This window comes from Arachis ipaensis, chromosome B5 (assembly GCF_059453495.1).
Source record: "Arachis ipaensis isolate K30076 ecotype BB chromosome B5, ASM5945349v1, whole genome shotgun sequence".
Classification (NCBI taxonomy): Eukaryota; Viridiplantae; Streptophyta; class Magnoliopsida; order Fabales; family Fabaceae; genus Arachis; species Arachis ipaensis.
In genome coordinates this window covers 7,517,787-7,539,610 of record NC_142440.1, presented here as the reverse complement: position 1 = coordinate 7,539,610, position 21,824 = coordinate 7,517,787, and the positions used below count along the sequence as shown (strand labels likewise).

At 33.9% G+C, this 21,824-nt stretch overlaps 1 protein-coding gene across 1 annotated transcript; it reads right to left on the bottom strand.

Annotated features, from left to right (window-relative positions):
* Nucleotides 1–3,180: 3,180 nt before the first annotated feature.
* AGP18 (arabinogalactan protein 18) lies at nt 3,181–4,468 on the bottom strand. Its single transcript, XM_016346187.3, has 2 exons — nt 3,775–4,468; nt 3,181–3,417 (listed from the first exon to the last, which is right to left on the bottom strand). The coding sequence occupies exons 1-2, from the start codon at nt 4,408–4,410 to the stop codon at nt 3,334–3,336; spliced, it is 720 nt and encodes a 239-aa protein (XP_016201673.1). The 5' UTR covers nt 4,411–4,468; the 3' UTR covers nt 3,181–3,333.
* Between the last annotated feature and the right edge of the window lie 17,356 nt (nt 4,469–21,824).

Here is a 21,824-nt window from a genome sequence, read left to right as displayed (position 1 = left end):
CAATAGCTGGAATTGAGTTAGCTTATTTACAAAACTAAAATTTTCTTCGTATGTTAAACTATTTGAATCAGCAATCAAGTTCTCCTCCTCCTGATTTTGATAGGCTCGTGATACTGGATTCTGTGTTAGATTAGTGGATGCATCACTTTCTTCTTACACGCCTATAAATAGCATGAAGGCTTTGTGCATGAACCAATTTATCAGTTAAATTTGCCAAAATTCTTTTGTTGGAGTAAAAGCATGTGAAAAAGTCGACCCCTTAAAGAAGAATGAGAGAAGGTGATTTTGTATATATATATTATGAAGGCCTACGTTCATTGAGTGCGATTTTGGCATTGAATATTTCTTACCAGCAAAGGAAACTTAACAAGGGATGGATTTGTTGTTAAAGCTAATAAATAGTATATTACAAACCTTCTTTTTCATTTGGTTAGATTCTACAACACTCTTTCGGCCAATGGCCCATGCTTTTAGCTGTAAAAGGTGTTACCCCACATGCAATAAATATGTAGCATAATAGGGTGCAGTGCAGGTTAAGGCATTACAGAAAATTTTTCATTAGTATATAGTAGACAATATAAGAATTTATCTGTGATAGTGAAAGTTGAATAGCGGATGACGCCTTTAATTCTCTTATAATTTGTTACCAAAGCACGTGAAAGTATAATGAGGACCTGCAATAACCTTTAGGAAAACGGTTCCGCTACGTTACCAACAGCATATCTGCCAATTTCTGTCCACTCTTATTTATAATTGTGTTTTATGAAGTGTGTTCGTGGATGTGTCTAATAAAAATGTCTTTTTTATAGCTATGTTTAATAGAAGTGTCTTTATAAATATATTTTCTGGATGTGTCTCTTTATATATGTATTTAAAATATATTAATTATTAGACACATCACGAACATACTTCCATGAAACACAATTATAAATAAAAATTAGCAGAAGTTGGCAGATAACATGTTGGTACCCTATATTTTTCCTTAGGAAAATTTTCAAGTGTGCGGTCGTACCGGTGTTTTAGTGATTTTTAACCGTTAATTTTAATTATAAAAAATATATATAATATATATAATTAAGATCAACGGTTCACTGATACACTAGTACGACGGTACATTTGAAAATCTTCCTAACCATTATAGCTTAGTGACTCCTACTAAAGACTAGAGAGCCATTGCTTCTAAACCTTTGGTGTTCTCAGCTTTTTTCCTTACTGATACTCCAAAACGTCCCTTTAATTTGTCAATATACTTGATCCGGTCATGCATCCCACAGAAGAAGACATCGAAGAATGTTACATAATATAATATACAATCATGTTACATATAAGAAAAAAAAAAAAAAACTTCGACCTTAGTGGTAGTGTACCAAATAAAAACATCAATTATAGATTTTGCTTCCACTCGCTCACTCTCAATTAGAAAGAAGTGTGCTTTTAAGATAAAAAATTATGAACGCAGAAGGTGGTAACTGGTAACTGTAAATTAGTTGAACCGTTATTGCATGCAATAAATTTAAGAAGGAAAAAAAAAAAAAAGACGCCTAATATGATAAATTAAAGTTGTCTTTACTTTTTAGCTAGCGTCTACCCGAAGAAACAAAGAAAGTGTGGAATAAAGTTAGAGGAGGGCAAATAATTAAAAACAAAAGAGATGGAAATGGAAATACTAATTGCTAATGCCCAAGGTGTACATTATCTCAACATTTTGTTCTACTAGCTACGTTCCTAAATAAGTGCTCAATTAATTTTGGACATTAATTAAGAAAATAATTAATAATATTTTTACTTGAAGTAAATTAAGCTAATTATATAAAACTATCTCTCTGTTAACAATTTTCTTTTTTCAATATTTATCCTATATTCTCACTTACACTACTATATCTTTCACTTAATATTGATTGTTACTAATAAAAAAAGAGTTTAATCTTATTTAAATTTTGTAAAATTGACATTTAGAAGCAAATAAATTTAAAAAATATTCTATAAACACAAAATATCAATCATTAAATTAGTCATTATATATATATATATATATATGTGTGTGTGTGTGTGTATATTTATATATAATTTTATATAATTTTTCAACAAAATAATTAACCACCAAAATATCAAAGCTATAAACAAAAAAGGATAAACCTTTTCATTAATATCAATCATATATCCATATAAAAATGACTAACTAATAATTGATCTTTTGTGTTTGTAGTATGATTGAATAGTTTTAAGGCATGAATAATAAAATATTCCTTCTGTTTCAAAATAATTGTCGTGTTAATTTTTTTTTTATACATTAAAAAAGTTAATATATCTAATCCTATTTTGTATCTAAATAAATTTTTATTGTATTAAAAAATATCAAAACGACAATTAAAATAAGAGGAATTAGGAAGGAAGATAAAGTAACATAATTCAACGAGGAAATTTGTATAAATTTCTGGATCTTAGTATCTTACCACCTTTATTATTGTCCGCAAGCATTATTTACCAAACGCCGATAGCAGTGGGTCACCCATGAATTGGAACAAACAAAATATGCGTATTTTTTTTGTGCTATTTTTACTTGACATAAAATTTAGTACTCCACGCGCTCAGACATTATATTTTTGCTGATTTCTTTACAACTGATTTATCTTTCAATCCGTAATTCTATTTTAAGATGTTTATAGTTACTTTTGGAATTGGTTTTTCTATTCGTGGCTATAATTAAGTGTGATCGTGTTCTACTTCCCCATGGACGAATCTAGATCTTTTTTATTTGTTTACAGGGGATCAATCAACCTGGATCTGGAGACATCCGAGAGTGCAAATGAACCAGAAGACAGAAATCCAGAAAGCGAGAGCCCTAGTGTGTTTTTATCAGAAAATGATGGTTTAAAAAAAAATTAAATTTCAATTTTTTTTAATACATTTTTAAATTTAGAAGTTATAATAATAATAATAATAATAATTTCATAAGACTATGATGCCTAAATTATAACGATAAATATTTATTCTAATTTTAGTGAATGAAATTAGCCAAATTGGCTTTGTCGGTGCTCCTTGGTCTTTACTCATTCCAAACTTAGGAAACGACCAAAGTAGAACTAGAAAATGCATTGCTGTGTGGGTGTATACCACAAGAGTCAAATCCCAAGAAAAAAATTGCAAAATTGAGTAATGAATGAGCAATGACATAGCTAGTAATGCCAATAAACATCGTGAATAATAGAATAATCAGAGTTTAAAGGAAACAATAGTAGTAAAATAAATTAAATGTCGCCCATAAAAGGGCCTCAAAAAGAAAATAAATGATACAAGAATGTCGTAACAACAAATATAATGCACACTCTCTCTTTAGAAGATCAAAACAAGGGAAGCCCAGCCCAAAGCTAAGCATCCCAACACCTTCTTCAAGCATCTGATGGATTCAGCTCCACTCTGCAATTCATATCAAGAAACCACAATTTCAGATCCCAATGTTAATCGCAGACACACACATTAAATAATCATCGAGCCCTAAACATGACATTCTCATATCACCGTTTTATTGTTTAACTAAATTACTTTCATACCCTAAACAACTAAAATATATTTTTGAAAAAAAAAAAGAAAAGAAACAGTAGCCAAAGTAAGACAAGGTTTGAGTTCAGTGAAAACCTTAAACTGACTTTGAAACTTTGAAGTCAACTAAAGTCTAAAACTAAAACAAATGAGTATATATCTGATTTCACTCCTCAGATCTGAAACTAACTATAGATCTGAAAAAAATGGACATGCAAAGATTAGAGAATGTACCTCGTCATTGGCAGAAGTAGAAGGACCAGGGGACGAAGCATCAGGAGCTCCCAGCGGCGGTGCTGGAGGGCCAAGCAAATCCGGTGAGGGTGCAGGTGCACCGTGCTTCTTACCCTTCTTAGTCTTCTTCTTTGACTTCGTGGGAGCAGGAGCAACAGAAGGAACCTCAGCGCTTGGTGCTACCACAGGTGCTGGTGGAGAACTTGCAGGAGGAGTGCTTGTCGGTGCGGGTGTAGGTGGAGACTTCGCCGGCGGCGAGCTAACGGGAACCGGAGCTGGTGGAGAACTCACTGGTGCCGGTGGAGTGCTCACTGGAGCAACCGCAGGTGGTGTCGATGCGGGAGCCTTGGCCACCGGAGCTGGAGCAACTGACTTTGACGGAGTTGCAGCTGGAGTTGACACCGGTGTTGCGGCGGCCTTCGGAGACGAAGCTGGCGGAGATGACTTGGGAGAAGCAACCGGCGCCGGTGATTTTGGCTTTGAAGAAGGAGCTTGTGCTTGAGCTGGAGATGCTGCCGGAGTAGTAGCAGCAGGAGTTGCCGGGGTTGTAGTCGGGGCTGCCGCCGGGGATTGACCTCCGACGCCGGCGACGACAATGCAGATCAATGCGAAGGAGAGAACACCTTTGCGATCCATTTTCTTTTTTGCAGACAGAGAAAGAGTGAGAGAGTGTTAGAGATGAAGGCCTTGGGGTTTGTAGCGGGTGCATTATATAGGCCCTTTTCTATCAGATTTTGACGTTGAAGATGCATCATTGTCAGAACAGAATGGACGGCAGTGATTAATCTAGATCGTGTGTGCGAGGTGGGTCCCGTGGATATGATGGGCCAGAAATAGCCGTTGGATCGACGTGTCCGGAATAGGGTGCAGAAGGTTCGTCTTTTGGGGCCCACTTGATGAGGAAACAAACAGAGATTAGCGCGGCGTGGCGCTTCTCCCAGTCTGGACTGGGCCCGTTAGGCCCATTAGGCGCATGTGATTTTGGTTACGGCAATGTTCTGGCTTTATGAATTATGATGCATTTCATTTTCTTGCAAGGTATGAACAAAAATGAGGCTGCCAGGATTTTATTATTTATCTAAGTTCATGTTTCACTGGTTTCAATTTCAATTACAAATTTACAATGTGTAGGGAAAGATCATAATCAACAAAAATCCAAATAAAATCTGATAAATTATACGCCTTATGTGAATGATGTAACATATAGTAATGTGATGGTTGTTGGACTATGTTGGTGATACAGCTGGGTTAGTGTTGGGTAGGGGGTATAATGAACCAATCACAATGTGCCAGAAAGGATTTGTTGCAATAATTGTTCGAAAGATTACAAGATGGAGCTGGTAATATTACCGACACAATTTGTGGACCCCACACGAACATGCCTTCAAGCTTTCAAGCCTCCAACTGGGCCTTCTCTACATTGTTATTTTAATTCTTGTTCCTACTCCTTTATGAATGTTCTGTTCTTAGTTCTTATATACATATGAATGTATCCTATAAATCAGTTATCCCATCAAAACAAAGCATATGATTTGAGAGTAAGACTTTTAACACCACTTCAAGCACTATAACAATTGATGATGTTTTATATGATTCAATTGATCTCTTGGCTTAGAGAATTATAAGTAATAGTTTATGCATTCTCCCTTTTTTTGCGCTGGATGTTCCTGATTCCAATTTTTATAATAGGATAAGCTCTTCCGAAGATCTTAAGATCCCCAGTGGTTATAATGTCTTTTTTGTTCTTTAATTGCACCACTTGATAGAAGATCATAAAGTACAATTAATTAAAAAGTTTTGTTTGAGCGCTATAGTCAGGTGAAGTGTCTGATTCAAGACCACCCCCAATCTTATTAGGCTTAACGGCTACGTGTATTAATGGCATAAATAAAACTTTTTCCTAACAAGATTAGATAATAGACATATTCACTTCCTATCTAAATTTGAGTTTTCCTGTAATGGTCTTTGAGATTGACGGCGTGCATCAAAATTGTCTCTAAAATTTAATTGCACCAATTACATTTTTGAGATTGGAAAAATTGTACCATAATAATTCCTGACCCGTTTTCCGTTAACGACGCGCTGACGTGGCTTGATGACGTGGACTTTTGGTGACACGTATCACCTCATGGTTTGGCCACGTGTAACGGTACGATGACGTGTCGGTCAACGACACGTGGCATGCTGACATGGATGGGTATGCCACATGTCACAATGTTATTTTGTCACGTGTCAGATTATGCCATGTGTCGCAATACTATTTGTCCACGTGTCATCCACTGTGTCATCGTTACATGTGCACCAAATTGGTCCCTTATTTTGCATCAAATGACTCATTTTAATCCTTGAAATTGAATGTCGTGCACCAAATTAGCCCCTTCATCAGTTTTTCTCATTTTTTATAAATTTAAAATTCTCATTATATATTTAAATACACTAATTTTAATTTTATCTTTTCACAAATTATTTAAATACAAGTGTTTTTATAAAATATTTTTAAAATATTAGTTTTAATTATACAATTTTTTTCTACAATATTTTATTAAAAGAATTATGTGACATATTGATATTGATTTAATAAAGAGTATAAGTTAAGAGTATAATAATATTCTTTAATACATTTTTTTTAATATTTAACACTTTAATAAATATTTTAGAAATTCTTGATAAGGCATTTATTATCTAATATAAATTCATTATTCCATCCATTTTAAGAATGTCTGATTTCCCATATAATTAACTTCTCACTAAATTAATGAGATAGATTTATCAATTATAATAATTCATTTTATCTATAACTTAGTTAAGTGGCTTTTTCATATATCACACCATTAATCAATATAAGTACTTATTGTAACCATGACTTGAACAATATTAAAACAGATACAAATAAATACAATAGACAATAAAAAAAATTTTAGTTTTAGTTAACATGTACTCTAATGATACAAGTTAATATTATTAATTAAAAAATTATTATAAAATATAATAAAAAAATATAATTAAAATTAGTGTATAAAAAAATATTGAGAATTTTAAATTTATAAAAAATGAGAAAAAACTGATGAAGGGACTTATTTGGTGCACGACATTCAATTTCAGGGACTAAAATGAGTCATTTGATGCAAAGTAAGGAACCAATTTGGTACACATGTAACGATGACATAATGGATGATACATGGACAAATAAGATTGTGACACGTGGCATAATCTAACACGTGGCAAAATAGCATTGTGACACGTGGCATACCCATCCATGTCAGCATGCCACATGTCGTTGACTGACACGTCATCATACCGTTACACGTGGCCAAACTATGAGGTGACACGTGTCACTAAAGGTCCACGTCATCAAGCCACGTCAGCGTGTCGTTAACGGAAAACGAGTCAGGGACTACTATGATATAATTTTTCCAATCTCAGGAACATAATTGGTGCAATTGGAATCTCAGGGACGATTTTGGTGCACGGCGTCAATTTTGAGGACCACTATAAAAATTTACTCATCTAAATTTTGTGCGTTCTGCTTTTACTAATTAACTAGATTAAGATAAGCACGATATGCGAAAAACTAAAATTATATTATATAATATAAATTTAAAATATTAATATTATTTAAGGATATATTAAATAATATATAAATAATATTAAATTTAGAAGTTAATTTATAAAAAATATTCTACAACATATTCATTTAATTTGATAATTTATATATAATTTAACAATATTATTATTCAACAAAAAGATATACAAAGAAAAAATATATCGTTTTAATATAAATAATAATTATACTTAATTGTTATTTTATAATTTAATTGAATAATAATATGATTTAAATTTAATTGATTAAGAAGTTTAAAATTTTGTCTAGCAACATATAACTATTAATTTAAATTTTATAATGGTTGATCATAAATGATAATTTAAAATAAAAAATTAATTCAAAATTTAATAATTATAAAAAATTATACATAAATTAGACTATAAATAATAAAACATTCAATTGAAGTTTATTCACCTGATTTCATATCATTATTTTTTATTTTTATTTTATTTTTAAAATAGTTACTTTTGTTTTTTTTTATTTTTTTTTTTGGGTTATATTTAAATACTATGATTCAGTGATAAAACCATTTTAGATAAAATTTAAGTATGAATATTATTAAAATTTTTATAAGCGATAATCAAGAATGATATTTAATTTTCTAATTTTATTTTTTTATGAATCACGATAACATGATGTATTTTCAACAATATTGTTACAACTAAATGATATTAAAAAAATATAAATTGTTGAAATAAAATAAAAGTGATATATAGGTAACAAATACACTATATAATTTACGAATACAATTACACAAAGAAATAGAAAAATTAATGAATACAATCATACAATTACCTAATACATACGTTTAGCAAATTAAAAAAAAAAAACTATGGTCATCAACCAAATTTTAGTTGTGCAAAAAATTAGTAAGAATGGAGAAGGAGAAAGAAAAAGAGGTATGAAATTATGTGAGAGGAGATAAAGAAAATGTGTGAAGTAGATGTTGATTATATAGTAAATATAAGAATGAGTGATGAGTATGAAAAGAGAAGAGAAGGAATTAGATTTTAATTAAATTTATATCTATTAAAAAGAATTAACATTAATATTGAAAATAATAGTGTAACATAAATAAATCTTATAATATTATAGAAAGATAGGTTATAATGAGATAAAAATACCATGAGAATCTTATGGCATAATGCAAGATAGAAGATTATGTCACCTAGAAAAAAAATCTTATGTGATAACATAGAGTGAAATTAAATGTTTAAGAATGATTGTAAAACTACCTTGTGCTCTCTTTTAATATATTATAACAAGTAATAAACAAATTTAATTGAAGTTTATTCACTCGATTTCATATAATTAATTTTTATTTTTATTTTTTAAATAGTTAGTTTTGTTTATTTTTTTTTATCTTTTTTAGTTTATATTTAAATACTATAGCACAATAATAAAATTATTAGATAAAATACAGGTATGAATATTATTAATGTTTTGATAATTAAAAATGATATCTAATATTTTAATTTTATTTTTTATGAATCATGACAATATGTATTTTCAATAATGTTATTACAACTAAATAATATTAAAAAAATATAAATTGTTGAAAGAAAAAAGAAGTGATATATAGGCGACAAAGACAATACATAACATATGAATACAATTACATAAAGAAATAGAAAAACTAATTAATACAATCACACAATCACTTGCTAATACATACGTTTAGCAAATTAAAAAAAATAAAAATAAAAACTATGGTTATAAACCAAATTCTAGTTGTGCAAAAAATTAGCAAGAATTGAGAGGGAGAAGGAGAAAGAGAAAGAGAAAGAGGTATGAGATTATGTGAGAGAAGATAAAAAAATATGTGAAGTGAATGTTGATTTATATAGTAAATATAAGAATGAGTGATGAGTATGAAAGGAGAAGAGAAGAAATTAGTTTTTAATTAAATTTATACTTATTAAATAGAATTAACGTTCACATTAAAAATAAAGGGTAAGAGAATATAAAAAATTAAGGTTAAAAAAGAATCTTATAATATTATATAAAGATAGCTTATTACGAGGAGACAAAATGCGAAAAGTTGCGTATGATCATGGTGAAAGGCATACTGAGCCAAAGAAAACTGAGAAGAGAATGAAAAATGAAACTTGCAATAATGATGAGTCACGCACATTACAACGCTAACTGCCTGATATATATAGTTAGATAATTCTAACTAACTCCTATACAACTTGACACAACTAATTATGGCTAACTAAGGAAGACAAGTGGAAATGTAACAGACTTAACAAGCTAGCATAAATAGCAATTACTATAGACCACTTGTATCATATAACATCCTCCCGTAAGCTTGGAGAATTGGGTGAGAATATATCCAATAATTCAAGCTTAGAGTGAGCAATGAGGAAAGGACCAGGTACCAACAGTTTCGTCAAGATATCAGCAACCTGATTAATAGTGGAAACTAGCAGTAGATGTAGCAAGCCTTCTTGCAATTTGTCTCGCACAATATGACAATCGGCCTCGATGTGTTTAGTGCGTTCGTGAAAAACTGGGTTAGTAGCAATGTAGATGGCAGAATTGTTGTCATAATAGAGGTTGATAGACTTCATAATCGGTGCTCCCAAGTCCTTTAAAACGTAGCTTAGCCACTGAGCCTCTCTAGTTGCAAAAGCAAGTGCCCTATATTCGGCTTCAGACGATGAAACAGCCACTGTCAGTTGTTTCTTGCTCTTCCAGCTTACAATGGATGGACCAAGATAAAATCAGTATGCAGAGGTAGATCTCCTAGAATCAGGGCAGGCTGCCCAATCTGAATCTAAAAATCCTGTGAGACTAAGATCTGAATTCATAAAAAAGAAGAGTCCCGTAGCTGGTGACCCTTTAATGTATCTCAACACCCTATGTGCAGCTTTCATATGTTCAGTGGTGGGAGATTCCAAAAATTGACTGAGTTTTCCTATTGCATAGCTTATATCTGGCCGGGTGTTAGAAAGATAGAGTAACTTTCCAATGATTCTTCTGTATTGAGTGGAATCAGCTAGCAAGTCTCCATCACTCTTGCTTAGTTTAGCTCCATAGTCAATGGAAGTAGAGGCAGGTTTACAATGTTCAAAACCGGTATCCTTCTAAAACATATTTTTGTTGATACAATGCAATACCTTTCTTAGATCTTGCTATTTCTAATCCAAGAAAGTACTTAAGGTCTCCTATATTCTTGATTCAAAATCTATCATGCAATACCTTTTTCACAACATCAATTTCATTCAAATCATCCCCCGCCAACACCAAATCATCAACATACACCAATATGGTAGTGAAACCATTCGATGTAGTCTTTGTAAACAAACTGTAATCAGACTTACATTGAGTGAAGTTTAACTCAGTAAGCACTGATTTGAGCTTGCAATTCCATTGTTTACTGGCCTGCTTTAACCCATATAGAGACTTCTCTAGTTTACACACTTGACCTGGTGCAGCATCCAATCCTTGAGGCACCCGCATGTATACCTCTTCATCAAGTTCACCATGCAAAAAAGCGATGTTGACATCTATTTGTTTGAGATGCCAGCCTTTTACAGCAACAACAGCCAAAACTATCCTCAGAGTTTTCAATTTAACAATTGGGCTAAAAGTATCTTTGTAGTCAACCCCAAGAACTTGAGTGAAACCCTTAGCTACCAAACACGCCTTGTGCCTCTCAATACTCCCATCCAGGTGGTATTTCACTTTCAACACCCACTTGCAACCTATTTCCTTCTTACCAGGTGGTAAAGAAGTTAGCCTCCAAGTTTTGTTTTTATCCAGGGCTTGCAATTCAGCTTTAATGGCTTCCTGCTAGCAGGGTTGAGAGACTGCATCTTTATAGCATTTAGGCTCCACATTTTGGATGGCAAGAAAATATGCGAGATGCATTGGAGAAAGTTTTTCATATGATAGAAAATCTGAGATTGGGTATGGCTGAAAACGTAGTTGGCTTCTAGATTAAGCACTATTGATAGTTTTGCATTCATAATCTTTCAAATATGCAGGAGGTTTTGAGATTCTAGTGGACCTTCTTATCATAGCATTGTCAGGCAATGTAATTTCTTGTGTGGGTAGGTTTAGATTATTTCCTTCATTGTCTATAGATGATGCAGAATCAAAATGACCATGAATGTTAGGATAATTTATCAAATCGTCAGAATCATTGGACTCACGTAAAACATGATTTTGTTCCAAATTGTCACTATGCCATGATGCACGTGGACCTAAGTGGGAATTATTAGTGCTAGAGTAAATATTGCTATTATTATTTGTGCCCAGAACCTGAATTTGTGTGCCCTTTAGAAAACTGTAATCAAAGTTACCATGAGACATGTGTGAATTGTGATGATCAGGTATGGTATATTGTGTGACCTCGAAAATGTGAATATTTTGTGAATTTTTATAAGAAAAATGGTTTTCATAAAATTGTACATCTCTGGACATGAAGATTTATCTATTTTGTAAATCAAATAATAAGTAGCCTTTTGTTCCCTCCCTAAATTCGAGGTGTAAGCATTGTCTTGCTCTCAGATCTAGCTTAGCTCTATGCCGAGTGAGACTAGTCGCATATGCCAAACAGCCGAAAACTTTGATGTTGGACAAGTCAGGTAAGAATTTGTGAAGAATTTGGTAAGGAGAGTGGTTGTTTAGAAGGAGGAAGGGAATCCTATTTATCAAATATACTGCGTGGCTAACACCATAGCTCCAAAAACGTTTTGGTAGATGCGCATGTATCATGATGGTTCTTGCCACGGCCAAGATGTGTTGATGCTTACGCTCAACAATACCATTTTGTTGTGGTGTCTCAACACATATTTTTTGATGAATAATTCCAGATGAGTCATAGAAGGAATTCATTAAAATCTCAAGGCCATTGTCTGTTCTAATTATTTTGACAACTGCATCAAATTGAGTTTTAGCAAAAATAACAAAATTTTTAACCAATTGTGATGCCTCGGCCTTACTTTTCATGAAGAGAAGCCAGGTAAATTTGGAATTATCATCTACGATGGTCAAAAAATATCTTTTTCCAGTAAATGAGGGAATAGAAATTGGTCCCCAAATGTCTATATGTATGAGCTCAAATACATTTATTGTAACAGTAGAGCTGAGGGAAAATGGCAAGCGTTTTTGCTTTCCTAGATGGCATGAGTGACATGGCTCATGACTTATTTTACAATCAATGAAGTCAAATTTTTCTTTCAATGCAACTAACCTATCATGTGATGGATGACCTAATCTATCATGCCATAATTTTTCCTGAGTATTTTTCTTGGGAGCTTTCTGATTACTGCCTTTAGAAAATGCTGTGATATGAGGAAGTTGTTTGATCTCTTTGAGCAAAATGTATAAATCATCAACATTGCTAGCTGCACCAATCATCTTCAAAGTGTGCAGATCCTGTATCTCATAATTTTCATCAGTAAAACTCATTTTACAATGTAATGATGCAGTCAGTTTTAAAACTGAGAGAAATTTAAAATTGAAGGATGGAATGAACAATACATTTGTGAAGTATAAATTGTCAGAAAATGCAATAGTCCCCATTATGCAGCTAGTAGTAAGTGTATCATTTGGTAATCTGACAATTATAGGATCAATTTTAAAATAATTTTAAAAATCTGCCAAGTTATATGATACATGATCTATTGCACCAGTATCTATAACCCTGACTTGTGTTTTTGAGTGCAAACATTTAGAGCCTTGATGTTGGATTTAAAATTCAAAACATGTACCATTTTACCTTGATGAGGTAAATGAGAGTTTTTGGTTGAAATCTGGCTAATGTTATGAACATGATTCACGTCTTGCCTACTAAGTAGTGCCAAAATTGCTTCTCTCTGCTCTGGTGTGAAATCAGTGCTTGTGGTGTCACTTCTAGCCATCTGATGTTGTTCACCGAGATTCTCATTTTCACCCTCAGTGTTATCAATTGCTGTCATGCAATTTAGGACAGGTGTAACTGAATTGTTGTAGCTATGATTATCAAACCGTTGCTTGTAATTAGGTGGATAGCCATGCTTCTTGTAACAACTATCCACTATGTGTCCATTTTTGTTACAAAAGGAACAATGCAGCTTGCTTTGGCCTCCTTGTCCTCTCCCAGCTTGAGACCTACCTCCTCTACCTCTTCCTCTCCCTCTGCCTTGAAAAATCCTGCAGTGTTTGAGGAAAAGGTAGCACTAGCCAAGATGTTGATGTCTGAGGTAGTGTCCAAGCCAAAGAGCTCTCTCTCTTGTTGAGTAATCATGGATAAAATCTTGTTCACACTTGGCAGTTCTTCCATCAACATGATTTGTGACTTGACATTAGAGTATTGTTCACCTAGTCCCCTAAGAAACTTTGTAACTCTATCTTCTTTCCTTTGCATTCTGATAATTTTCAGTCCACAATCACACTTCATCTCACATGCACACATTGGAATCGGTCTAAGATTATCAAGCTCCTCCCATATAGTTTTGAGCTTGGCAAAATATGCAGTAACAGTAAGGTCACCTTGTTTAAGGGCATACAATTTCTCATTTAGTTCAGCAACTCTAAAACGATCAACTTGGTAATATCTATGGTTTAAATCATTTCACAACTCATATGCTATGTTGGTCCAAAGAACACTTTGAGAAATGTCTGGACTAAGTGAGAGATTTATCCAAGCCACTACATATGTATTACATCTCTCCCATGTCTCAAAAATTGAGTCTGTGCTCTCAGGTTTCTTAATGCTACCATCAATAAACTTGATTTTGTTCTTAGACTTTAGAGCCCTCTCCATAGCCCTACTCCATGTACCATAATTTGTACCATTGAGAGTGACATTAGTGATAGGTATACCTGGATTTTCAGAAGGATGAATGAAATAAGGGCTAGCAGGATCTTGACTTGGATTCGACTGCTTGTTGATGTGGCCTTGAATCTACACAACTTGATTGAAGAACGTTGTAAATTGCCGCATGTCCATGGTAGGGTTGAAGCCTCCCGATTCGGGACTTGAATTTGGATTTGCATCCATAATCGACGAACCTGATGATTAGATTCGGAGCCTTCCTCTGTTGATCTCATTGATCGAAAACTCGTCACTTCACTCTAGAGAAACGATTAAGATCGCAAAGTGATCGAGCTCTCGTCAAACTCTATTGTGTGAGTTCAAGAGAGGAGAAGAAGAATCAAAGATGATAAAGAAATGAATTCTGAGAAGAACGAAGAAAGAATCAAGGAATATCGGCGAAGAACTTGATGAATTAGAGAAACCAAGAACATTGAATCTGCTTCAACTTCGAAGCTTGACCCGTCACTACTTCTTCGATCACAACGATTGCTTGTGAATCAAAGAACAAGCTACTCTCTCCTCAGTCAGAATTCTTGTGCTTCTCGTTCCACGCTCACCGCACCATGCGGAAAGTTGCGTATGATCATGGTGAGAGGCATACTGAGCCAGAGAAAACTGAGAGGAGAATGAAAAATAAAATTTGAAATAATGATGAGTCACGCACGTTACAACGCTAACTGCCTGATATATATAGGTAGATAATTCTAACTAACTCTTATACAACTTGACACAACTAATTATGGCTAACTAAGGAAGGCAAGTGGAAACGTAACAGACTTAACAAGCTAGCATAAATAGCAATTACTATAGACCACTTGTATCATGTAACGCAAAAATACAATAAAAATTCTATAGCATAATATGCAAAAATAGAAGTTATTATTTGTAACAGTTAAAGTGATCATTATAGTTACCGTTGATATCTAATTACATAAAAAAAATTAAAAAAATATATATTTAAATGTACATATATTTATATTGTTTTTGTTATTTAATTTGTGACTATTAAAATGAACGTTATAATTACTACTATAATATTTTATTATATAATATATAATTATATTATTTTTAATTATATTTAAAAACCCATTTAGTTATATTTTCAAACTAATATTATAATTGATTACATTATTTAAAATAGATTGATTATCTTAATTTTAGTAAAAGTTTAAAAGAATTTATACGTTTATTTTTTATTTCTTGTAATATTTAATTATTTTAGTGGGATCTTAAGAATAAATTAATTTTTTTTATATATTGAATTTTATTAGGTGTAGCGTTTCATAATTTTAATGAAAATTAAGGTGGAATTTACATTGATTTTAGTGGAACTTTTATATATTAAGTATAACATTTCATAATTTTAATAGAATTTTAAAGTGAAATTGATATTAATTTTATTTCTTATAATGTTTGATAAATTTAATGGGACGTTAAAATGTAAAAAATAAATAATGAGACATATAAAGAAAGAAGAATAAAAAACTAATACCAGACATTAATTTTATTTCTTAAAGAAGAATTATTTAAGCTGACGTGACATCATATTAAAAATTTAAAAAATTAAAAATAAATCTAAAAATTATGTTTAACTATCTTTTTTAAATATATTATTAATAAATTTAGAGTTATTTTTAGATAATACATACCTCAGCAACTTTAACTATATGTTTGATTCATAACTTAAACCAAAACAATTCCAATTGTTGCTAGTATTCTTTATTTAAAAAGTTTTTATTTTTTAAATACTTTTTATATAATAAATGCTTTGTATATCTTAACATGTTCGTTGAAAAATAGCGCAGTCAATTTCCTCGCGTTATTAATCTAATATGTTAAACACTCTAACCTAAATAAATAACTATATACAGTAATTCATTTGGAACAGATATGTTGCCTAAAAAAATATTTTAAAAAATATATTTTGTTTACTAATTTTTATAAATGAACGGTAGTGATCTTGATAGATTTTATTAAATTAACGTATATGTATTTATTATAATTAGTTTTCAATAACATGATATGAACGATTTAATCAAGAATAATTAATATGAAATTTAGCTATTATATTTGATTGAATAAAATATATTTTAATCATAATCATATTTATTTTAAAAAGCTGAAAAAATTTAAATATATATATATATATATATATATATATATATATATATATATTATAAAATCCAAATAAATAATTATCTTTGTCTGTTCATCCATAACAAGTTTATTCCTTGAAAGAAATATAAAAGATACATTTTTTACACCTGATTTGATTAACAAATAAAAATAAGAGAAAAAGATAAATAGGTCTCTGACTTTTTGTCCCGTAGACATTTTTGTTCCTAACCATTGAAAAATACTTTTAAGTCCTTGACTTTCACAAAACTTGAACAGATCAGTCCCTGACGGAGACATTTGGACGGATCAGTCCCTGACGGAGATATTTGGACGGAGGGACTGATCCGTCCAAATTTTGTGAAGGTCAGGGACTTAAAAATATTTTTCAATAGTCAGGAACAAAAATGTCTGCGGGACAAAAGGTCTGGGACCTATTTGTCATTTTCTCTAAAAATAATTCTAATAAGTATTTCGACACGTTTAGCGTTCTTATTTGAAATGGTGACATACCGTAAAATATGAATATCTTTGTAATAAGTGATAACATCCTACAATGCATATAATTCGTTAAAGAGGAAGTATAAATAAACAATATATATTGTGAATAAAGTGAATAATGAGTAAATTTTTAAAATGGTCTCTCAGATTGGGACCGTGCACCAATATTGCTCATCAATTTTTAATTGCTTTAAATGCGCCTTTCAATTTGAGCTCCATGTGAAATTCTGATCCTTCCACCCAATTCCAGCATGACTCAGCAGCCGGAGCTCTGAGCTGGTGGTTCCACCTCCACATAGGACGCCCGAACGACGTCGTTTTGCTTGGAGGGGGTGGATGAATCAGAACAGTGTCGTTTTGTGATGGAGGGGAATTAAAAGGTTGCTTGGAGAAAGGGTTGATCATTTGTTAGTCTTTCTTCTACTTCTCTTCAAACGTTTTTTCTCCCTTTCGTCCAGAGAATGCGGTCACAGTAAGGCTCGTTCTCGTTAGTGCTTTTCTAAGTTCATTCCCAGGAGAAGGAAGGACGCCAATCGTACGAAGTTGGTGAACCAGAGGGTATCATCATGGTCAACATCAACAAGGTTAGAAATACAGAGTGTAGTTGAAGTTTAAATTTTTTTTTTTTTGGGTTTTCATTGATGGTTCTTCACGTGAGTTGTTGATTGAAGGTGATTTCATCTTCGTTTGGTGTTTTGTTGAGATTTCTATGTTGTTAGGTTTTTTGTGGTTACAATGTTAGCATGGAGTTTGGATTGCTTTGTTTTTTTTTTATATATCAAATAAGGGCTCTTTCCTCTAATGATATAGTGGTTTAGTTATGGTCAGAAGTTAGTATTGCATGTGTTTAATTTGTTTGTATATGTATCTTGCAGATGGATGAAGTACTAGACATTATGTTTCATCATGGAGGAACTTTCGAAAAGGGTGTGGATGGAAAGATTGGTTACTATCCTGACAACAGAAACTGCCTGGGTAATGTTGAGGTGGATAGGCTGGATGTATTTTACCTGAGAAACTATTATAAGGAGCTAGATTATAACAGAATGAAGGAAGTTTGGTGGCTTGTACCTAGAAAGAGCATAGGGGAAGGATTGAGGAAGTTAAACAGTGATGCAGACCTAAGAGAGATGTGTAAGATGGGTTCACAGAATGAGGGTTTTGTTGATATCTACATTGAACATGAGGTTTCGTCACCTGAACTGATACAAGGGAAGGAGGTTATAGTATATGTTGATGATTAAGTATGGGACCTTGGGACGCAAGCAAAGAAAAATGCCACAGCTGCCCCACACGATGGTGCTAACCCAAATGATAAAAAAGAATCCTACTGAAAATGTTAGTCGACCTAGGGAGCAAGGGGTTAAAGCCTCTGTTAAGGTGCCGATTGAACAAAAACTTAAAAAGAAGGTCTAGAACACTCCGAAATCAACTCAGACAAAAGTGAACAGGAGGTATTGCTTGAGGTCTGCAACTGGGATAGGAGGCACAAAGGGTCAGAAAAGGGGGCAGGGTAGCAAGATGCCAGTGATGTTGCTGTCCTCTGATGAAGACTCCTCTAATTCTGATGAGAGTTCAGAAGATGAGCCCTATAAACCAGTAAGGGAAGACAGCTCATCTTATTCGTGTGCTGTGGACCCTGTTCCTTCACATAAGGTAAAAGGTAAGAAGAAAACAACAAATAAGAGTGATTCACAGGATAAGGGTAAGGGGAAGAATAAGGTGAAGGAGAAGATTTGTGTTGATGATGACGCTTTTGTAGAGGATGTTTCTGATGTTGAAATGGATCTTGGATTTGTAGGAGCTGGTAAGAATGATGATTATGATGCATATGATCCTGGGACCGATTCTGATAGTCCCAACTCATGGCATTCATTGGAGATGAAGACCCCACCCAATTCTGAAGACGAATTAGACGAGGAAACTGAATCTGATGAGGTGTTTCCAGTTTTTAGGGAGGGGGCTAGGTTCAGAGAGCTTCACTTAGAGGTTGGAATGAAGTTTAATACGAAGTGAGATTTTAAAGAGGCTGCTAGGGAGTACACCATCCAGGAGGGAAGGCGTATTTGATTCAATAAGAATGATAGGAAGAGGCTAAGAGCAGTTTGCAAGGTTAAGGAATGCAGTTGGGTTATTTTTGCTTCCAAGGACCGAGACGATACTTGCTGGCAAGTGAAAACTTTTAGAGAGCTGATCATACATGTGCAAGGGAGGATAAGAACAGAGCAGCCAGTCGTAACTGGGTTGCTAGTAAGCTGGTGAAGAAAGTGAGAAAGTATTCCAACTTCAGACATTGTGATGCAAACACCTTCTTCAATACCAAGTATGATCTGTCATTGAATAGGAATTCGATCTCAAGGGCACTATCTGATGCTAGAAACCTTGTATATAGTGATGAAAAGGCACAGTATGCAATGGTGAGGGACTATGGAGAGACACTGTTGAAGACCAACCCGGGTTCGACTGTCCAAATTTGTACCATTCCACAGCCAAACAGTGAGGTGATATTTGAGAAAATGTATGTGTGTTTAAGTGGCTGCAAGAGTGGATTCAGGGCAGGATGTCGTCCACTCATTGGACTTGATGGTGCTTTCCTGAAAACTGTCTTTGGAGGGCAAATTCTATCAGCTATTGCGCAGGATGCAAACCATTACATATACGTCATTGCATGGGCAATTGTGGAAGTTGAAAACACTGCCAACTAGAAATTGTTCCTTGAACTCTTGCATGCAGATTTGGGAGACTACAAGATACATGGTTGGTGTTTTATTTCTGATATGAAAAAGGTATATGGCTGTTAATCCCTTTTGATTTATCTTCCTGTTTCATTACTTTCACTGTATTATATTATTTAATACTGTAACATGCTATTGACTCGTGACAAGGACTACTTTAGATGCACGATAACAAAAGTTAGGGACAATTATGGTGCTTGTAATACAAAGTCAGGGGCTATTATGGGGAGGAAAACTCAAAGCTAGGGACAATTATGGGTCACGATGCTAGTGTATTCTAAATTATTATCTTTGCTGTATCTGAATTAATTATTATTTGCATTGATTCTGTGTTGCAAGGCCTGATTAATGCTGTACAGGAGGTGATGCCCAATGTGCATCACCGTTTCTGTGTATGCCATTTGTGGAGAAATTTTAATAAGCAATGGAAATATCTGGAGCTAACAGGCTTGTTGTGGGACTTTGCACGAGCCACAACCTTTGAGAAATTCAGGAAACACAGAAAAAAGTTGAAGGGGCTTAATCCGGATGCATAGGCATACCTTGAAAAATGATCAACACATTCTTGGATAAGATCTCAGTTCAGTCACAAGCCAAAGTTAGATTCAATATGTAACAATGCATGCGAAGTATTCAACGCAAAGATTAAGGAAGCTAGGAGGAAGCCGATAATCACACTGCTGGAAGAGGTTATGATGTTCGTAATTAGGACAATGGCCAAAAATAAAGTGAAGCTGGATAATCATGTGGGGATACTTCTCCCGGTGATCAAGAGCAGACTGGAGAAGTTGAGGAAGGAATCTAAGCACTGGCAACCAATCTAGGCTGGAGACACCGGATACGAGAAGTTCGAGGTACATGGACACCCTACGCACCATGTAGTGGATTTGGGAAAAAAGCTATGTACTTGTCAGTTTTGGATGCTAACTGGTAATATATTTAAGTGTTAATTAATTATTTAAGTAGTTTGCCTAATGACCCGAATTAATTATTCACCAAATCGTTATTACTGTTTATGCTGTTGCAGGAATCCCATGTGTTCACGCCTGTGCTACTATTACTAGAGTGAACAAGTGGCTAGAGGATTTCTGCCACAAGCTCTTGACAATAGAGTCGTACAAAGCCACTTACTCCCACCACATAAACCCTTTACCTGGCCAACAATTATGAAAAAGATCTGAGAACAATAGATCATTGACACCATTAGTTAAGAAGAAACCGAGACAGCTCCAAACTAAGAGGAGGAAGGATGCAGATGAAGGAGGTCAGTCTAACAAGAAATCAAAGCCAACCACCACTGTGAAGAGACAGCTACGACCATTCACTTGCAAGTATTGCTTGCAGAAAGGTCATATAAAAAGAGGGTGTGAGAAGAACAAGGCTGCTGAAGCTGCTGCTGCTACCGCCAAAGCTGCGGGATTGCTGCTAAGGACCCTAAGGCTGCTGCTCAGAATGTCACTGCAACTGCCTCTGCGTCGGCTACAACAACTACTTCTAATGCAACTCAAGCTGCAAGTGCCTCTGCTACTGCAACAGGATCGGGAACTGCAACAGCATCTGCTACTGCTACTGCATCTGCCCCTAATCCTGCCCCTCTTGTGGAAGTGGATACTCAGCAGGCTGAGATTGATCTGTCTCAGCCCTCATACTCTGAAGCAGAAGACTCCCAAAAGGTATTGTGTACAATAATGTTTCATGTAATGTATTTTTATTATTTGGCGTTCATCTTATTTTTCTAGGCCTTATTACTGTCTGCATTGCAGGAGCACCAACAAAAGAGGAAGACACCTACAAGACCTGGAAAACTGCCACTTAGAAGAAGGTTACCTACTCCAATTGGCTCTACATCATTAAATCCAATGGAGGGAGCTAGTGCAGCAACTACAGCACAGCTGGCCAACTTCCTCAAGTTTGTGCCTACCCCAGGGTTTAAACCGCCAAGAAAGAAGTGATTATGTCCATAGCTTTAGGTTGAAACTCTGAAAGTTTGTGTGTTTTGTGAAACAATTATCTTTGTCTTTTTTGTTTGGTCATGGTGATTCATAGACACCTCTACAACTTTTAAATGCTAATTAAGTTGCTGGAATATAGCTGAAACAATGCTCAGTATTTTTTTGCTTGTTCTTGTGATCACTGCATTATTGCAGAAGTTTATATGAACTAGTGTTATTGTCATTCAGTTATGAATTATGCCTTATGTTAGCTTTCGCTATTGTTGCTTATCCATAACATAATTGGGTATTCAATTCTGTTTACAAAAATAAAACCATAGGAACAACCCACC